Source organism: Chrysemys picta, chromosome 3, assembly GCF_011386835.1.
Source record: "Chrysemys picta bellii isolate R12L10 chromosome 3, ASM1138683v2, whole genome shotgun sequence".
Taxonomy (NCBI): domain Eukaryota; kingdom Metazoa; phylum Chordata; order Testudines; family Emydidae; genus Chrysemys; species Chrysemys picta.
In genome coordinates, this window is record NC_088793.1 from 83,123,227 (window position 1) to 83,135,543 (window position 12,317).

A 12,317-nucleotide genomic window follows, 5' to 3' on the forward strand; every position below is an offset into this window, starting at 1 on the left:
TATTCCTGTAATTTTCAATGTACTTCAGAAATCTGTACTGAAAATGCATCACCTGTAGAATTTGTCAGGGAGAAATTGGGGGTTTTAGCTGCTGAGGACAGCTGGTATTTTTAGCTTATGGGAAAGAACAGGAGAGATTCTGGGACTGTAGAACATGCACACTATCTGCATGTTTCTGCTTAAATCATCAGCAGTGAAATAGTTAACTATGTTGACAAGTTTTCAGAGTGAGCACCCCACTGATCCCAGGGACAAACAGGTCTTACCTTCCAAAGTTATTGTTTCTGGTATTTACACCACTGTGTTGGTTTGTACGTGGAAGGTTTTCTTCACAACCGTAAAACTTAGATTCTGGATCAGAATGCTGCAGAAAGGGGTGGATTCTATGGCAAACTCCACCATTAAGGAGTCACAGAAAAGCCCTAAGAGCGTTAAACTGTTATGATATTTAACAAACTTAACTCTGTTCTAGATAGGCTGGTAGCTCTTTGCATATCCAGTTTTCTAGTGCTAAACACTCCTGTGTTGTAGAAGTGATTTTATTTTATGTTCTTACAATAGTCCTTCGTAATCTTTACTGCAATGATTTCTGATGTACTCTGCATTGTATTCCTTTCACTTATTCAACATATAATTGCTGTATTTGTGAATACTGCACATGTTGAAAACAATCAAAAGCTAATGAAGAAATGGTTGTAATGAATTAGTAATGCTGTTAGATTTGTATTTAGAGTTTATTTTTATTGTTGCGGGTGGAAGATGATCAGTAGGAATATGTAATCAAGTTGGATGTGCTTTTCATCTCCTGAGACTCCTCTTGTAAATTACATGAAGCATCTCAAAGGATTAATCCTGGAGATCAAAAGCTAAATAAAATAATTTTAAATACTCACTTAAACCACCTCTTAGTAGATTTTCCTCAATTTTTATTAAGGTATGGAAAACAAAACTATAAATTCCTTAAAGAATTAGGACAGATTTCATGCTCATCATGTTTTCCTTTATGTTTCAACCAAACAATCTTGTCAAGAATACCGTCCTACTTAATACGTTCTTAGGTGCTGAATATTTTAGAATTACACATTTTCTGCACTTCTTAATTAGTTGATCCTCAAAGCACACACTACTTAGGATACTGTACCTATGCTGATGATATGGATAAGAACAATAAGTCTCCACGAAAATCACTTTTATGATGAAGAGACTTAATGTGCACCAGGAGAGGTGAGGATTGATTGTTAAGGTCTATTGTTACTATAATTAGAAGTCAAACACCAATTAGCAGTCCCATTAATAAGATAAATCTCTGCAATGTCTGCAGCTGAGACCCAGTCTTGTCCTTATGCTGTGGTAACAAGCTTATCCATTTGCTGATAACACACTGCCTTTCAGAGTTTACGCTGAACTTCTACACACACACACACACACACACCCTTATTTCTTGTTTCCAGTATTTTTATTTCTCTTCACTTCCACCCAACATGTTCTGTTTATTTCTACTGTGCTTTATTTCATTGGGCTAGGAAGCGAGGAGGGAACAAATGCAGCTTCAGACTCCTAGATTGCAGCCCTTGGCCATTTCCTCCCTGTAACTGCAGGTCAGTCTGAATCTAATCAACTATAGATTTCCATCCCTGGTGAATTCGGACAAGAAGAAATGAATTTGCTTCTTACAAGTATAAGGATTCTACACTTGTTTTTGATAAAAAAGGTAATTTTATGTGTACATTAGCAGCAGCAGTCTATCATAAAGTTTGGGCATCCACCACTTCCTTATTTCGAACTACAGAACTATGCCTTTCACCTCTCTGGATTTTATACAATATAACAAGTAGTGTGGGCTCTCCATAAGCAGAATTACTCATATTATGTGGAAGGAGGGAAAAGATAATAAGAGAAAAAGAAAAAATGGCAGGAACAGCAAGGATAACAGGAGACAAAATGCAACAAAAAGAAAAGCCATGTGCTAATGCACTTTATTTACATTTTTTTATGTATGGGGTAGTAATATACATGTGCTATATGTGGGAACTGGAGGGGAAGGAGACTCTTTGCTGCAACTAAAATCAAGTTTGATGTTTTTTCACAATTACATAACCCCAACTAAAGCTTTGCTTACACACAAAGAAAATAAAAATGCACCAAAAATAAATAGGTGCCCCATATTTATATTTACATTGTTTGTCCCACACACTGACTAATTTGGAGATAGGAAGAGGAAGACAAATAAGTAGTGGCCTAATCTAATTCTCCTACTCAGTGACATTCTATTTTATTTAAGATTATACATACTGCTTATTTGCACTTTATTTTACTCAAGAACATGGAGGATGAAAAATTCATGATAATTAAACCTCATTCCAAAATAGAAAGTGCAATTGACTTATCCTTTTCTGAATTAAATGGGTAAAGCATATTCTACTATATATCCCCTTTCTTCTTCTCTTCCCAAATTATATTTTCAACATTCTGGCTACCAAATATGTCAGGCTGATAGTTAAGGGCTACCACTGTAGGGACAGAGATTTAAAGAGAACACAGATATGGATTCCAAAACAAACACGAGAAAGAAACATTGGGCTGGTATAATCTCTGACTAGTACTGGAACAATTTAGTTTATGGTAGGACTTCAGGAAAGCAATTAATCAATCACTACCAACTGCTTGAAGATCAAGTGAGCCATATCCAGTAGCTAAAAGCCCACAACATAATGTCCATCCACGGCATTCAAGATGCTCTTTACAGTGCCAGAAATAATATTTCCAGCATTTTTCATATGTACATAGATGAAGTAATTACATAGTAGGGCAACAAAAAAGACTGTATAATTTACAGGACAGTTGAAAATAACCTGAAAGAATATATTTCCAACAAGTATTCTCCATAGCCTGAAAAGTATTAAAAATATATAAAATAAAAAGGAATAAGTAAAATAAAGTTTCTTTGTTTCATAGCATCAAGGGGTGTATTCTGCCTTCAATATGCACCTCTAACTTCCACACACATACCAGCATCATGACAGAATAGTGACTGTGTCCTTACCAAGATCTGAGAGAAAACTACACGGCTGGAAAATGATGTCCCTTGGTTCCTATTCAGGAAACTAGTCTTTGTAAAATATCATTTGTAATACATAAAGGAATTGCAAATGGCTTTTAGACCTTGATTTTATAAGCATTTTGTCCTTTTTATTTTATCTGTTTAACTGAGAAAAATTGAGATTGGGCACGAGTTCCATATACAATGTGTCCTTGGAGAGCCACAAAGGGTTACACAAGCTCACAAAAACTACAGAGAACCCAAACCTACTTCCATTTAAAACCAATGGCAAAACCCACATTGACTTCAATGGGAGCAGTATCTGGCCCATATATAGTACAAAATATACAGCGCCTCAGCATTATTACTAGAATGCATTATTGCTCCCATATTTCACCTTGCTATAGATCTGAAGCATCATAGAAGATTTAAATTTAACACATTTCCATTGTTATCACTTTTGCAGCCAGTAATGAACCCTAATGTTCTGTGTAGGAGCATTTAAAGGTCTTTCATCTTCTGAGTGTCTGACTTATTCTACATATTATGGTTGTGTCTTCCTTTTACACTTAGATTATTGGACTAGATCTTCAACTATCTTAAATTCTCATAGCTTCACTGATGTCCACGGAGCTGCACCAGTTGGCCCATTATTAATTCAGTGTTTTAAATGCTTCTACTAGTCACTTGTCTAATTACAGCTTTAAATACTTAAAATATATCTCCATTCCCAAAATGACCACATTCAAGACTATATACACGTTTTCCTCTCCCCTGTCTTAAGCATTTTTAAGATAAGCTTTTCTGTAATCATTTACAAACCAAACGACAATACCTTCTATACCAGGGATTGGTAACCTTTGGCACGCAGCCCGTGCCGCTTCCCGCAGCCCCCTTTGGCCAGTAGGAGCCGCGATCAGCCAAACCTGCGGACATGGCAGGTAAACAAACCAGCCTGGCCCGCCAGGGTGCTTACCCTGGCGAGCCGTGTGCCAAAGGTTGCCGATCCCTGTCCTATACTATAATTAATTAGAATTATGGTATCATACTGCATCATTTGTATACGTATAGAAAAGAGGTGCACAGCTTAAGTGGACATTATGTGCAAAAACAAACAAGAATGGGACTGACCAGCTAAGGTGACAACACAGCCTTTCTGTAACAATAACTCCACTATCTATTTTTGGATGTTTCTTAGGGCTTGTCTAGACCTGTGTTTCTCAACCTTTTTCTGCTGGCAACTCCCTTTGAACTTACAAAAAAAAACCTAGACCCCCCCCCTAGAAAAAATTGCACCCCTACCTTAAATTTGGGGCTGAAACATGTAAATTAGCTTCACTGGGCCCCCTATGGCGTGGGCCCCAGGCATTGTCCTGCTTCATACCCCTTAAGGCCAGCCCTTCTTGCAACCTCCCCAAACCTCTCCCGTGACTCCCCCCAGTTGACAAACACTGATCTAGACTAACAGTGTGCAACAAGCTGGGGTATAAATGTACTGTGCACTAGCTGTCCATACGGACTCTGTTTCCACTCACTCAATTTTCCCTAGTGCACACTGATGTACTCCTGTTCCAAAGTGGAGCAGATCAAAGCATACAAGGGAACTTTAATCACTATTTCTAAATAGATCCAGTCATAAACATGCCTCTGTGCATTTGCATGTTTTTGGTCTATCAGTATCAGAGTTGGTCACAAATTAAATTAAATGTCAAAGACAGTGAAGAAAACATTTGGGGGGAGGGGGAGATTCCAACAAAGTTCAAATAAAATTTCAATAAAAATTTGTCAAAATTTCAAATTTTTTCTAGCAGTTCTAACATCACTTATGATTTCAGCACAGCTCCAAAGATAGCTAACTGCCAAACAGCCAGGACAGAGCATAGGACACTGTTCTCATAAAAATCCTATCATCATGGAAGGTCCCAGAAACCCCTATCAGGATGAGGGCCCTGTTATGCTAGGAGCTGTACAAACAGAGGTAGGTAGACAGTCCCCACCCTGGACAACTTACAATGAAGATGAAAAGCAACATACAAAGGGTTGGGGAAAGGGAGGCCATCACTTTATATATAAAAACCACACACACATTTGGTATTTTAAGAGGGGATTTTTAAGTTTTATAATTACATAAATCAATGTTGACTTTCCCCAAGTGGCCTTCAGACTAGTCATTAAGATGTAATGGAAGTCACCTGTCCAATAAACATATGTCAGTGGTTTTTGCTGTAAGAGGTTGCACCATACCTGGAATAAATCCCGCTGACCATGTCATGCTGGAAAGGAAGCTCTGCTGTGTTGCTGGGACCAGCTGCTTTGGAAATAAGCAATACGACCAAACCTCGCATCTGTAGGTTATTCCGGCTATCATACACAAGCCCTCTGCCAAAAGAAGGAGGGGAGGGTTGGAAAAAAATAATCAGGATTTTTCATAAAATCATTTTACCTGTTCACACAAAATCCAACTAGAAAGACTCAGCCTCCAGAGTGACATCATAATTTCATCTAAAGTCTCTACTATTCACATCAGTGAGTGAAGGAAACTGCAGTTCTCAATCAAGATCTTTTGTCATCTTTACTCCATAATTTATGGTGAAATGTTACTACTACAAATAAACACAATACTTCAATCTGGAATTCCCATTTCTATTTCCTAGGAGAAGTGTATGCCCAGCACTTCTGTAAAGTTGTCACCAGGAATATTTTTAGATAATTTGATGGTTATACAGTACAACAGTAATAGTAAAAATATTTTATCAAGTATAAAAAAACAAAAGCAGCCACAAAGATGTAAGATGGGTACAACCCAAATCTATAATCTACTGAAAAACTTTTTTTTTTTTTTTACAGCAGACCAGTTATATCAGAACATACAACAAGATTAACTGCATTTTAGGAACAAACTTAGTAAAACCATAGACAACAGCAGACATGAAAATTTCCATAAAAGTGAGAGAGTTAAATTCACTGGAGAAAGATTAACAGTTTGAACAAACAGAAGAACAGCTCCAAATGCTTTATCTTTAAATTCAGTTCTCTCTCACTGTTTCTGCCAGAAACAATTCTTAATTACCGCGTAGAAGGTGGCAGCTCAAAAATGAGTTTGCTTAAAAACAAGCTTTGCTCTCCTTCTGGACCCAAAATTTCTGGAATCTCTGCCTCCTAGTCCTACTCTCCAGAAGGCTAAAATTTTAGTGTAAAAGGATTTTATATACCACAAAAGTGTTATGCAGTAATCCAACTTCCAGCGAACTTGATTACATGCTCTTTGATACTATCAGAACCTTAGTTTTTATATGGCTCATTTTACAATATGGTAGGTTACTAGACAGGTTGTATCCCATATTATTCCTGGATATAATTCTCTGGCTTGATCTCTGGAAGAAATTAGATCATATCTGTCTTTATAACAACAGTGCTCCAGGAAAATCTATGGTATCTTTTAGCTAGGTGGTATTTAGGTGTAAGAAAATCTAACATATATTACTTAATCTCAGAATACTTCATAGTTGAATATTACAAAACATTTCCACCATTTTACAATCCAAGACAAACTAGAGTATCTTTAGGACAGTATTTGAAATTGACAGTTCTATAAATACAAAAATTCACCATTTACATGTTAGACTCAGTGACAGACAATGATGTTCACACTGAAGGCTGCCACTGCATCCTTGACTCATTCCATTATGTCTCGATAATACTTACTGCTTCTATAGTGGTTTACATTTACAAAGTGCTTTACAAACATTAACTAACGTTGCAGTACATGCAATCCACAAATATCGATTGTTCTGACACGTGAAAAACCTTGCCATAATAGGATGAGTTAAAACAGGATAGCAGAGTGATGGAACTCATTCAGCAGCTTTTCAGGCATGTAATAACCATCTTATAGTAAAAAAAATAAAAAATAAAAATTAGTCTGTTGGAGGGGAAGGAGAAGAGAAAAACAGAACAGATTATAATTTGGAAAGTCAAGAAGAGCCAGTCAACATGCTACTTGTATATAGGGTAGGAATAAAGCAGGAAGGAAGAGCCCGGGGAATGAGAGTCAGCTGAATAAAGAGGTGAAGGAGATCAAGTTTGGCTCTTCAAGAGTTGCCTCTATATTCACACTTGTGGCATGTGCCTCCCCCTGCATGCCACTGACCTAGAGAAAGTGGTGCCCGTTGGAGCAGTTTGAGCACCCTCTCACAGCACTGAATGGTTGGAGTTCCAAAAACCTCTGAGGAAAGGTGGGCATGAAGTACAAATATACAGTGGCAATGTCCACAAAGAACGTCTGTTCTTTTGGCAAGTAACCATTTCTTTTTCAAGCAAACTCACATTTTTGTGAGTCTAGCAAATACCACAAGCCCCCAGGAAGGTGAGCAGTAGCATTCTAAAACAAGAATTGCAGATCCGCCCTCGCAAAATAAGCATCAGATGAGCCTGTTAAGAAAACAATATTCTGAAAATGTGTGTACAGAATTCCAAGTTGTACTCCTGCAGATTTCTTCAATGGAAACACTGATGCCATCTTAGTTTGGTAGAGAGAGCTAAGAATTGATGTTCTGACATCCTAGCTAACATCTCATTTGCCAGCCTTTTTCCACTAGACAGGTGGATTCACTTTACAGTCATCATTGAGGGAAGAGCAGCTGGTGCCCAAAATATATTCTGAGGTCATGGGTAGCAAGTAGGGTTGCCAACTGTCTAATCACACAAACCCAAACACCATTGCCCCGCCCCAACCTTGCCCCATGTCCACGCCCCTTCCATGCCCCTTCTCTGAGGCCCCACCCCCGCTCACTCCAGCCCCCTTCCCTCCCTCCATCACTCGCTCTCCCCCACCCTCACTCACATTCACCGGCCTGGGGCAAGGCGTTGGGGGGCGGGAAGGGGTGCAGGCTCTGGGAGGGGGTTTGAGTGTGGGAGGGGGAGAGCGGTCGGGCTCTGGGAGGGAGTTTGGGTGCGTGGAGCGGGCTCTGGGCTGGGACAGGCAGTTGGGGTGCAGGAGGGAGTGCAGGCTGTGGGATGGGGCTGAGGGGTTCGGAGTGTGAGAGGGGGCTCTGGGCTGAGCCTGGGGTGCAGCAGGGGGTGTGGTCTCTGGGTGCGGTCTCTGGGTGCAGGAGGGAGTGAGGGGTCTGGGTCGGGCTCTGGGCTGGGGCAGGTGGTTGTGCTGTGTGAGGGGGCGTCGCTTACCTCAGGTGGCTCCTGAAAATATACAACAAATATTTACAGCTGATGCTAAAAATTTAGCCTATAGCAGTGCCACTGGCTGCCACTCCTAAAAGCCAATTTGGTGCCATGCAGTTAAAAACCACTTGTACCTCTTAAATTGGGTGTTAAAATGTAAATGGCAATTAATGCTGTGGCAGTGCCTAAGTACTTAGCTAGCAAACTTTTAATCAACAGATTTGAGTGTTGCTTGATAACGATGAGAGCATGGAGTAACATTAGGATTCTAGCAAAAAAAAAAAAAATATTCAGCCTGGGATTTAGTATTCAAGCACAGAATAATGCACAAGGTCAGATCATGAACTACTTCACCATTGCAAAAATAAGAGTACACCTGGTTGAATAATTTCATATGCTCTTAACTAGGAAGCTTTGTGATCCAGTGCTTAAAGAAAAAAACTGGAAGTAAGGAGAGTTCTGAGTCCTAATGTGAATACTTACTTACCATGGTACATTGAGCAAGCTACTAGCTCTCACTCATCGGCCTTGGATAATCCAATTTTAAAAGTGGGTAAAAACTAGTAAGACATCAATGAAAACCAGATGCTATATCCAAGATAAGCTTTCTTAGGAAAGTAATCCACATATTTTCTGATGTTCCTTCACACGTTCCTTCTTATACTACCTTATTTATGGCTAGAAATCAAGACACTAGGTAAGCTGTTGGTAGTGTTGAGCACCCTCTGGGTCTGAATATAAGTGGTGCTGAAATACAGACAAGTCCCTCCCTCTATACAAATGAAGACTGTGGTAGGAAGAGGGACATAGTCTTTATACATTTCAACATCCAACAAGGAAAGGCATTTAGAACATATACACTGCAGGTTACTTAACTTTATAGTTTTTTGCCATGTGGATACTAAGTGCTTAGAAGCAAGTTTGCATGAAAGACAGCATATGGATTATTTTAGGAATCATGCACAAAGGATGGAAGGTTAACACAATTTAACAAAACGGTTCACTGTATCAAAGGTTTCCTTTTACTGAAAATATATACCTAATGAAGGATTTTAAAGGGAAAACATTGTTTTCAGCACTCAGTGAATTTACAGTTTTTGTACCTTTATTCTCACTACTCAAATGAATAAGTAAAAATCTGCTTACAATATTCCAAAAATTTAGATGGAAAACCACACAGTTTTCCTCATGCCAAGAAAGTACTGATGATAAACAATTAACATTGTGTAGATTTCCAAAGTTTGAGCCACATGTAAATCCTATAATAGTCCAGCAAAAGTTAGAAAAATACATATATTCTGACTGTATACAGCATACACACCCTGTGTACAGAATACATGATGGTGTGTGGTGGTATAAACAGTTTTCTGGCTTCAGTTTAAATTCACCACATTACTCATGCGTGGTTAAGCACAAGAGAGATGCAGGTCATCCAACTATGTGCAAATAAAATCTTCATACTTCCTCACGCCATTCATGCATTTTGTTTATGATGCATGTTACAGAAAAGTAGCTCAAAAAGAGTTACTGGTACTATTTCTTCCTATTCCTTTGTCCATAAAACCAAGTTGCCTTAGTTCTCATGTACAGAAAAATTAGTACTAATAATTTTAAACATATAAAAAATGTTTCTTCAGATTATTTTTAGATATTTGGAAGCCCAGTATCTCATGATTTGGCCAGGCTAGAAACAAATTGTATTATATCATACCATTAAAAAGCAAGGGACCCAGCTTTCCCATGGGACACTCACCTGCTGAGCCACAAGGTATAGGCACTTAAATCAGTTGCTGGTTTAGGAATGGATATGGCAAGTAGAGAACAAGTGAAGTTTTAAATTTCTGCTTTTACCTGATCCATACTAGGGGAGGGAAGGGAATGAAAAATAGCCTATTATTACTATTAATAAAAAAAATCCAACTGTTTGAAAGTTCAGAGGTTTAGAATGTTACTAGTAAAAACAAATTGTTCACAAAGTGCAGGGCAAGGCGCTCAAAGGTGTAGAAGAGGAAGAACTGTACAGGTATAATGACTAAATATGTGGTATGGCTATCACATAATTATATACGTAAAATACAATTTTAGACAGGACACCTTACACATACATATAGATTTATGAGCAAATTACTATTCAAAGTCCAATTCCATTTACAGAAATGACAAATTATGTTGCTGACATGTATCATATCCATACTAAAGCAAATTGCATTAGACAAATAAAAAAAAGCCTAAGGTGACCATTCTTTAGAAACTAGAAACTACAGCATCTATTTAACATGGCTTCAGGGGTCACATTCACACTCTACCTGATTTAAATTCCCAAGAGATATTCTGCCCAAGTAACAGCTACACAGAAGTCTTCCAGATGGTGCAATTAGTTTTGATGGGTATGTGGCAGAAGACAGGTTCCTCTAGGGGGAAAAAGTGAACTGAAAGCAACCCAAGTGAAATTGGGCACATATGCAAGTAGTGTCAAGCTTGGAATCTTTTGGAAAACCTCTGCAGAATAACATCACAAGTGTGAGCATAGAGTAGCCAAGAAAAGACATTAGTAAATTTTGCTTGCTGTAAATTATAGACTAGGCAGATTGGAATTATACACTACACCCTCAGGGGAAAATAAAAAAGATAGATGAGTATGTCTGACTAAATCTACAACAATCCAGCTTTTACAAAACATTAAAAAGGCTGGAAGAAAAGCATCTACGCTAGATTTTATGCATATGACAAAATAAGCCATTTGAAAACTGTCAGATTCACAGGTTTAAACACAGAACTATCTTTTTTTGAGTGAACAATGTTGATGCACAGGGGAGAAGAGTCTAGCTCTGAAACATGCATATTACGCTACACAGACACAAGAGACTCACACCACCCACTCAAGCAGTGACACTGGCTAATAGCTAATGTGCTGCAAATTACACCTCCTACTACCACACTCCGTCTGTTACAGAGAATAAATCAAGCAAACATGAGCATTTCACTTAATGTTTTGTGCATTTCTCAACTTGTAGTGCCCATTTCAACAGACTTTGCTTTAAAAATGGAGTTTGGAAATTAATCTCCTATAATTTTCAACGGTTTAACTCCACTCATAATTGACATGTTTTGTCCAAAAAAAAAAAAAAAACCCACTGCCTAGTTGCAAGCAATGAATATTTAATATTTTTAGCATTAGTCCTATTAGTTAATCAAAGTTGCGCAACAGAACAAAATTTGGAATATCTGCAATGGAGTTGATTGTGAGATGACAAAAAAGTAATTTTATTACCAGTCTTTTGCGTTCTACAGTATATCATAATAAGAATTAAAATGGAGAATAGAAGAAATAATGGGAAATGTAATAAGCTGGTTCAACAAGCAGATGAGTGGACAAGGATGAGATATCATGATGCTGACTGGATAATGGGAAGCCTAAAGAAAGTGTGTAAGCAACTGGGAAATTAACAAATCTGGGTAACAGCAGAAGTGTGAATAAGGAAGATTTAAGAAGTATCTGGAAAAGTGTTATATAAGCAAAATCAAGAAAATCAACAAAGATGGTAAGTAAATTTAGGAATAATATTAAGAAAGCCACATAGATGTGGTTCCCATAAAAATACAGCTGGCCCACGCTGTACATACATATTGTGTGATACTGCAAATTACTGTTTATTATTTGTAATGCCATAGCACCTAGGAGCCCTAGTTATGGACCAGGACCCCACTGGGCAAGGCACTGCAGAAATACAGAACAAAAAGTCCTTGCCCCAAAGAGCAAATGCTGTTAAATTTGACATACAGGGAAAGACTCCACCCATTTTGCTCAACCCAAGTCACAGAGGTTAACAGGGTATACAATATACTTGTAACCGTAATTATATTTCAAAAAGTATTTTTTAACATTAATTACAATTGCCATTTCTAAACCTAGAGGTAGCCATTATCTGCACAGCATGGTTATCTGTCAACGCTACAAATGTGAGAGTTCTGCTATCCTCATGGCTAGTTTCCAATCTGCTTCAATAATGACTTGCTAGAAATAACAAACCAATATGTAACACAAAATATTTATATGAATTTGCTCAAGTGATCACATTTAAATAAAGCACAGTATGCT

General features: G+C 38.1%; 1 protein-coding gene across 2 annotated transcripts in view; it reads right to left on the bottom strand.

Moving 5' to 3' along the window:
- Window positions 1–12,317, bottom strand: part of PDSS2 (decaprenyl diphosphate synthase subunit 2) — a 164,143-nt gene that overhangs the window by 83,117 nt on the left and 68,709 nt on the right. For both annotated transcript variants that reach the window (XM_065588305.1, XM_005287684.5), the window contains exon 2: window positions 5,285–5,419. In XM_065588305.1, the coding sequence (XP_065444377.1) occupies window positions 5,285–5,419 (135 nt within the window). The remainder of the gene's footprint in view (window positions 1–5,284; window positions 5,420–12,317) is intronic.